The sequence below is a fragment of the Procambarus clarkii genome, chromosome 39, assembly GCF_040958095.1.
Source record: "Procambarus clarkii isolate CNS0578487 chromosome 39, FALCON_Pclarkii_2.0, whole genome shotgun sequence".
Taxonomy (NCBI): Eukaryota; Metazoa; Arthropoda; class Malacostraca; order Decapoda; family Cambaridae; genus Procambarus; species Procambarus clarkii.
In genome coordinates, this window is record NC_091188.1 from 31,027,112 (window position 1) to 31,034,985 (window position 7,874).

General features: G+C 40.8%; 1 protein-coding gene across 1 annotated transcript; it reads left to right on the plus strand.

The window, feature by feature from the left end:
- The first annotated feature begins 4,142 nt into the window (after nt 1-4,142).
- On the plus strand, nt 4,143-7,382 carry LOC138372666 (protein SON-like). Its single transcript, XM_069338167.1, has 2 exons — nt 4,143-4,181; nt 6,747-7,382. The coding sequence occupies exons 1-2, from the start codon at nt 4,143-4,145 to the stop codon at nt 7,380-7,382; spliced, it is 675 nt and encodes a 224-aa protein (XP_069194268.1).
- Nucleotides 7,383-7,874: the final 492 nt, after the last annotated feature.

Consider the following 7,874-nt stretch of genomic DNA (forward strand, 5'->3'; position numbering starts at 1 on the left):
AACTTTTTTGTTTATTTTTTCAAAGAAACAATATAGTAAAAATATTGTTTTGTTGTTGTTTGCTAGATATATATTGGGAAATTCTAAGAGAGAGAGAGAGAGAGAGAGAGAGAGAGAGAGAGAGAGAGAGAGAGAGAGAGAGAGAGACTGAGAGATAGAGAGAGAGAGAGAGACTGAGAGATAGAGAGAGACTGAGAGATAGAGAGAGAGAGAGAGAGAGAGAGAGAGAGAGAGAGAGAGACTGAGAGATAGAGAGAGAGAGAGAGAGAGAGAGAGAGAGAGAGAGAGAGAGAGAGAGATAGAGAGAGATAGAGAGAGAGATAGAGAGAGATAGAGAGAGAGAGAGAGAGAGAGACTGAGAGAGAGGGAGAGGGAGAGGGAGAGAGAGAGAGAGAGAGAGAGAGAGAGAGAGAGAGAGAGAGAGAGAGAGAGAGAGAGAGAGAGAGAAAATGGTAAACAACTAGACCACTGATAATATAGCTTTAAATTCCGTTTTCATAAATTAAAATATATAATACAGAGTACTGATATATTTGGCCCGGAAAATCTCTCTCTCTCTCACACATTCTCCTGCTAGCGACCCTTAACTACGCTATCGTTATCTTGTCCTAAATGTTATTGTTATCTTGTGATCTAATAATAGTAGATCATCTAGTTTCCGTACGACCACTGACCATTAATTCCTTAATAGTGTCGACTTGCCTCGTTAGTTTTGACTTTTAACGAGCATATATTTGTTTATATTCTCTCATCTAGTATATCTCATATGAATGATCGGTGAAAAATAGTGTTACTCATTGTTGTGTGTGTGTGAAGTCACTTAGACAAAGCTCTCTATATTCGTTGAAAGAATGACTTCACTTGAAAGCAGTATTCCCTCATTGACTGGCATCATGCCACCGTTATCAAAATGAACCAGATAGATGACTGGCAATATAGAGACGCGGCTTCTGGATAATCTATTCCATTTCCTGTGATTGGGGCGTTATTGCTCTAAACTGCCCTGACTGGCTGATCAACATAGCCCAGTAACAAAGTTACGGAGGACCTGGCTCTCGCTGACTTGCATCAACTGGGAACATTTCCTCTTTCAACTTGAGTTTCGGGGCCAAAAACTTAGAGGAAAAGAAATCTGGGTAAAAACCTAAGCTAACGTTAACTTAATCCAGCGTAACTTGACCCGAGTTTGAACGACCTCCGCCGGTGAGTAAAACAAGGAAGCTCTCTTGAACAAGACGAATATAAACATCCACTCCAAAAACAACAAATGATTGATTGTTTCCTGTAAACAAAGCAACTACTACAACCTCATTAACCTCCTGAATTTGTTTAATAAGCTTTACAGCTTTATTTGTGTTTTTTGGAATTGAATATAAAAGCCTTATGATTCGATAAAAAAAAGAAAAAAGATAAACTTGTAAATCAAAGTCACAGTCAATCTTTAATTTGCCGTTCGTGGGGCGACACTGATCACTAACTAGCCGTTCGTGGGGCGACACTGATCACTAACTAGCCGTTCGTGGGGCGACACTGGTCACTAACTAGCCGTTCGTGGGGCGACACTGGTCACTAACTAGCCGTTCGTGGGGCGACATTGATCACTAACTAGCCGTTCGTGGGGCGACACTCACCACTCACCAGCCGTGTATGAGATTGCGACTCTCACCTGTTGAAATATATTAAGGTAATTATCCAGCTTTATTGCGCTTAATTATATCCTGAAACCTGAGGCTGGCTAGTTATTTCACGAATGAATGGTGGTAGGAATGATGGTTGTGATAGGAAGGAGGATTGTGGTAGGAATGAGAGTTATGGTAGGAATGAGGGTTGTGTTAATGAGGGTTGAAAAGCTTATAACCACTATTATATCTGGTACTTTGAGTACTTTACTACCACTAATAATTTCCTACAACTACTGGTTTTACTGCTAATAAATAGCACTGCAGGTTCCAGCACTCATAATGCTGCTAGTGTATCTTCCTTCCCTGTGTACAAGTAATGCTATTGCAACTATTACAAGCATCAGGGATGCAATTGTTACCTGTGTTGCAACTGTTGCAACCACAACTCTTGCTATTATCTTCCTCTATCGCCATTACTGGTAATAATACCACTATTGGAACGACAGTAACCACTGATATTACTAATGATACCACTATTGCGAATGCTGCAACCACTATTGCAAATATTGCTAACAACATTGCAGCTATTGGCATCTCTACTGTTACTACTTCTACCACAATAGTTACTATTAGTACTATTTCTGCTAGTAATATTGTTTTAAATACTGGCAAACAATATAATCTAAAACTAGAAACAAATCGAGAGATATGCGACAAGACTTGTGTCAGAGGCGAGGAGTCTCAAGCTCACCACGTTACAGAGATTAAGCAAAGGAGGAGACATGTTCACAACGTACGAGATACTACGGAAAACTGATCGAGTGTACCTAGGTAACTGAGACCCATATGTGCTGAGGTAGGATAAATTAGAGACACAGAAATGCGAGAGAAAAGGCAGGAAGAACATATCTACGCAAATGTCTCAAAGAAATTGAATAATGCATTAGGCAGTGATGTGGTGGAGGCTGACTCCATACACAGTTCCAAGTGTAGATATGATAGAGCCCAGTAGGCTTAGGAATCTGTACATCAGTTGATTGACAGTTGAGAGGCGGGACCAAAGTGCCAAAACTCAACCTCCGCAAGCACAACTAGGTGAGAACACACACACACACACACACACACACACACACACACACACACACACACACACACACACACACACACACACACACACACACACACACACACACACACCAAAAAAATGATCCGGAATTCCCCTTCATTAATGGCGTGTAACACAATACGAATAATTTGCATATAAAATTCTGTATTTAAGCCGCTCTATCCTGGCAGTTTAGTATATTCAGGCTAATTGGTCAGGAAGTCATCAAAATTCACACTAATCCCTCTAATTACGTAGCCAATAATCACATACCGAGAAACCTATATAAACAATTTTTTTAACTAAAATTGAGTACGAACCGACCAAAAAAAGTCTTGATATATATTCAGCTGAAAAGGGGGGCCTTTTTTTTGGTAACGCCCCGAGGTTGAAAGAAGCGACTTAATCGCATATTTAGTGGTCAAAACCACAGCAAAGTTTGGGTCATAATATCGCCTGAAGAGTTTTATCTTGCCTAAAACTGAAGTTAAATTGTGGGTCGGAGTTTAATAGGTCGTATTTTTGAAGTAGATCGAGTACCACCAGTAAGAAGGTGTTAATGACACGTAACCAGAGGAAGGTTGTTCGCAGCGACGAGTCTTACTATGCGCCCGAACACTTGCTGCCTGATTAGTCCCGGAGCTGAGAGGCTGAATCTATAGAGAAAGTGAGTAATTATCAGCAAAAAAAGCGTTAAGCATATTTTACATTATGACCCTTGCATGTGGCTCGATACAAAATCAAAATTAAAACCCTCCACCAGTATTAAGCCTATACTTACAAGTGACGTTTAATACAAGGAGGACGACACAGAAATTTGCGAAATCCTAAACAACAAAATAAAAACTACTTGAAAGTTGAAGATCCGAACACCTCTTTTCTCAGAGCTTTGGATACTATTTAATGTAACTGATATAAACACGAGACACAGACTTTGAAAGAGAAATTAACAATATGCTCCGCACACTCACTCTTGGGTCCCGACTCTTGGAAGTCCATATTTATGAAGAAATGTCAAAGTAGCAGTAGGACTCTGTGCAGTGTGGAGACATGAGATTCGATGCAGCTGAGCTACTTCCATAGTCAGATACAGCTCCGCTACACAAGGAAGGTAACTGATCATTGGCACACATTCTAGACTGTTCACATTAACATGACACATAAATACAGGCGATGAGTCACAATACCGTGGCTAAAGTAAGTTGACTAGACCACACACTAGAAGGTGAAGGGACGACGACGTTTCGGTCCGTCCTGGACCATATATACAGTTACTGAAAGAGTTGATTAGGAATCAAGTCTCAAGGTTTATATAGAGAACAATAAGCTTCACAAATCCAGCCAATATGGATTGAGAGCGGGGAGACCTTGCCATTAGCCATGACAAGCAACGGTTGCATTAGAAGAATGGCAAAATGCAGATGTCATATTCACGAATTTTGCAACAGCATTTGGTAAGTGTGACCACAGAGTGATTGCCCTTAAGATGAGATCAATAGGACTAAAAAGTAAAGTAAGATGAGGGATATTCTGCCTCCTGACAAATAGAATGCAAAGAGCAGCAGTCAGGTAAACAAAATCAAGTCCACAGATTGGTGAGAAGCTCCATACCTCTCTGCCACAGTCCCTGTACCACTGATGTTTCTATGGACACTTGATATGGACAAATATACAAGTCAAAGCTTCGTGTTATCTTTCGCGAATGATACAAAAATCAACATGATGATACCATGATGATACAACATGGAAATTACTTCTGTTCAAGACATTGAAAACTACAAGCCGATATTAATAAGGTCTTCGACTGAGCAACTAAAATTAGCAAGATATTTAACAGAAATGTCAAATACTTAGCAGTTATTTTTAGGACTGAAAAACAAGTTAGAACTGAGTCGAAATACAGGGTACAATCCACGAGCAGATCTACTCATAGAAGGAAAGCCACACGTAAAGAATCTGGGAATAAAGATGGTTGACGACCTGACATTTAGTGAACATAAGCAAGTAAATATAGCGGCGGCCAGGAAAATTTAAATGATTATAAGAACATTCAAATGCAGCCATTCCACCATGATGCTTACTATTCATACCAAATAAAATTTCCGATCATGAGTACTGATCGGTAATCATTTCCCCTTTCAGGGCAGGAGAGATTTATGAAACACATAGACACGATAAAACACTTAAAACTACTGAGACCGTCTCAAGGCTCTCAAAATATACTCCCAGGAGAGAAGACAAGAGAGGTTTCAGATAATATATACATGGAAGATACTGAAGGGCCAGGTCCCAAATTTGCGTAGTAAAATAACAACATACTGGAGCGAACGATATCGTACAAATTGCAGGATAGACTGGATAGAAGATGCAAAATAGGTGAAGAGATGCCATAGACACAATCAGAGAACACTGCATCAACATCAGAACTCCGCGACTATGTAATATCCTCCCAGCAAACTTAAGAATTATTGTCGGTTGACAGGTGGACGTGTCCAAGAGAAAATTTAACACTTTCCTTCAAGAAGTACCGAACCAATCAACCAGGTTGAAGTGGATTTGATGGCCTGCGGGCCGCTTGATCAACAGTCTGCTTGGACTCCCAGAACCCACTCCAAGTATACTCCACGAGGTAGTAGTAGGCATCCATTAGCCTCAGGAGACTATGGAGTTGCTCTCTGGTTGTCGGTCTGGAGTGGCCTCTCCAGGGCGCAAAGCCAGGGTAGGTTGATACGGAGGAGAAGCTGTTACCCATGCAACAGGTCCCCTCTCTTCAGGTACACATACATATATACACACACACACAGACACACAATTCAGAGGAATGTCACCAAACTAGTTGAGCTCATGGGAGTGAGTCACGGCGGTGAGGCAATAGGAAAATATAGTTCATATAGCAGGAAAATAATAACGATTGAGGAGACATGATCAGCATCTACAAAATACTCAAGGAGAACTGATTGGGTAGGAATGGAGACAAAAGTGAAAACGAAGTGTTGGAATAAGCCTCATGCTCATTAGCCAGGATCTTGCCAGTGTCAGAGCAGACCAGAGCTGAGATGAAATAGAAAGTGAAGTTGGGAGAGACGCACAATATACACCTTTAAAAGTAGATGCAAACATTGAAGGGTGAAAGGCGGGACTCAGGAACTGAAGGTCAACCCTCCCAAGCGCAGCTAGGTGAGTAATAAACACCACACAAGGATCAAACAAGCCGACATATTCATATACATATACATATATAATGTAGAGAGGTACATATGCTGCCCCTCCTTCAGTCACTAATGCATGTTGTGGGGAAGTGATCTCAATTTGTTTAATTTCCTATCGAATGGATTATTTAATGTCGAATTCGATGTTTATTGTTATTCAGCATATATTAAAAGCTCTCAGTCAATGTGGATGAATTTATCATGACATGAGAGATGTATAGTGTGGCTGTGTATAAACCTATATGGGCTTATAGGGAGAGCTTTAGCTAATGGGCCCCGCCTTCCTGCCACCGGTCGTCAATTGCAATAGTTTCCTGGTCTTGAAACTGTGTATCAAGTTAAGCTTAACTCTCTGTCTTCCAGTTTATTCTCACTACTCTCACACTGGAGAAGTTTATTCTCACTACTCTCACACTGGAGAAGTTTATTCTCACTACTCTCACACTGGAGAAGTTTATTCTCACTACTCTCATACTGGAGAAGTTTATTCTCACTACTCTCACACTGGAGAAGATTATTCTCACTACTCTCACACTGGAGAAGTTTATTCTCACTACTCTCATACTGGAGAAGTTTATTCTCACTACTCTCACACAAGAGAAGTTTATTCTCACTACTCTCACACTGGAGAAGTTTATTCTCACTACTCTCACACTGGAGAAGTTTATTCTCACTACTCTCACACTGGAGAAGTTTATTCTCACTACTCTCACACTGGAGAAGTTTATTCTCACTACTCTCACACTGGAGAAGTTTATTCTCACTACTCTCACACTGGAGAAGGTTATTCTCACTACTCTCACACTGTAGAAGTTTATTCTCACTACTCTCATACTGGAGAAGTTTATTCTCACTACTCTCATACTGGAGAAGTTTATTCTCACTACTCTCACACTGGAGAAGTTTATTCTCACTACTCTCACACTGGAGAAGTTTATTCTCACTACTCTCACACTGGAGAAGGTTATTCTCACTACTCTCACACTGGAGAAGTTTATTCTCACTACTCTCACACTGGAGAAGTTTATTCTCACTACTCTCACACTGGAGAAGTTTATTCTCACTACTCTCATACTGGAGAAGTTTATTCTCACTACTCTCATACTGGAGAAGTTTATTCTCACTACTCTCATACTGGAGAAGTTTATTCTCACTACTCTCACACTGGAGAAGGGTATTCTCACTACTCTCACACTGGAGAAGTTTATTCTCACTACTCTCACACTGGAGAAGGGTATTCTCACTACTCTCACACTGGAGAAGTTTATTCTCACTACTCTCACACTGGAGAAGGGTATTCTCACTACTCTCACACTGGAGAAGGGTATTCTCACTACTCTCACACTGGAGAAGGGTATTCTCACTACTCTCACACTGGAGAAGTTTATTCTCACTACTCTTACACTGGAGAAGTTTATTCTCACTACTCTCACACTAAAAAAGTGATCTGTGTGGTGCTTCTAAGGCTCAAGTTCCTCTCAGTATTCTCCTACCTCAATTTATGCTAAACAGTTCAGTTCTGTTCATTTGTTCAATTCCTCTTAAGATCTTACATGTCGTGATCATGACACCTATTTCTATTCTTTACGACCTCCTGTACGACCCACATAGAGAGATGGGGTCAGGAGGGGGGGTATGCAAAAATAATTCCACTTTCAGTTTCCTATGTAAAACACTCCCCTCCATCATCACAGTCAACCAAACGCCGTCATAGTTTCATAAAATCAAATTTATATTTATATGTTACATTCGACGAGTCGGTGGAATTCTCAGAATCCCAGAGAAGGAGTTTTCAAGAAATACTTCTCACAAGTCCCACCACATCCCCCTATTTCCCCCCCCCCCTTGTCCAAGGTCTATACACAGAATTGTTCCCTCTGTCTCCTCCCCCTTAATCTTCCTCCTCATTTCCCCTTCTCACCCATACCCCCACCCCCC

What these genes read in the sequence shown, in the direction of transcription:
- LOC138372666 (XM_069338167.1), top strand. Translation starts at nt 4,143, where the DNA reads ATGCAGATGTCATATTCACGAATTTTGCAACAGCATTTG. An exon ending in GAATTTTGCAACAGCATTTG is followed by an intron (nt 4,182 to 6,746) that starts GTAAGTGTGACC and finishes CTCACACTGTAG; the next exon opens with AAGTTTATTCTCACTACTCT.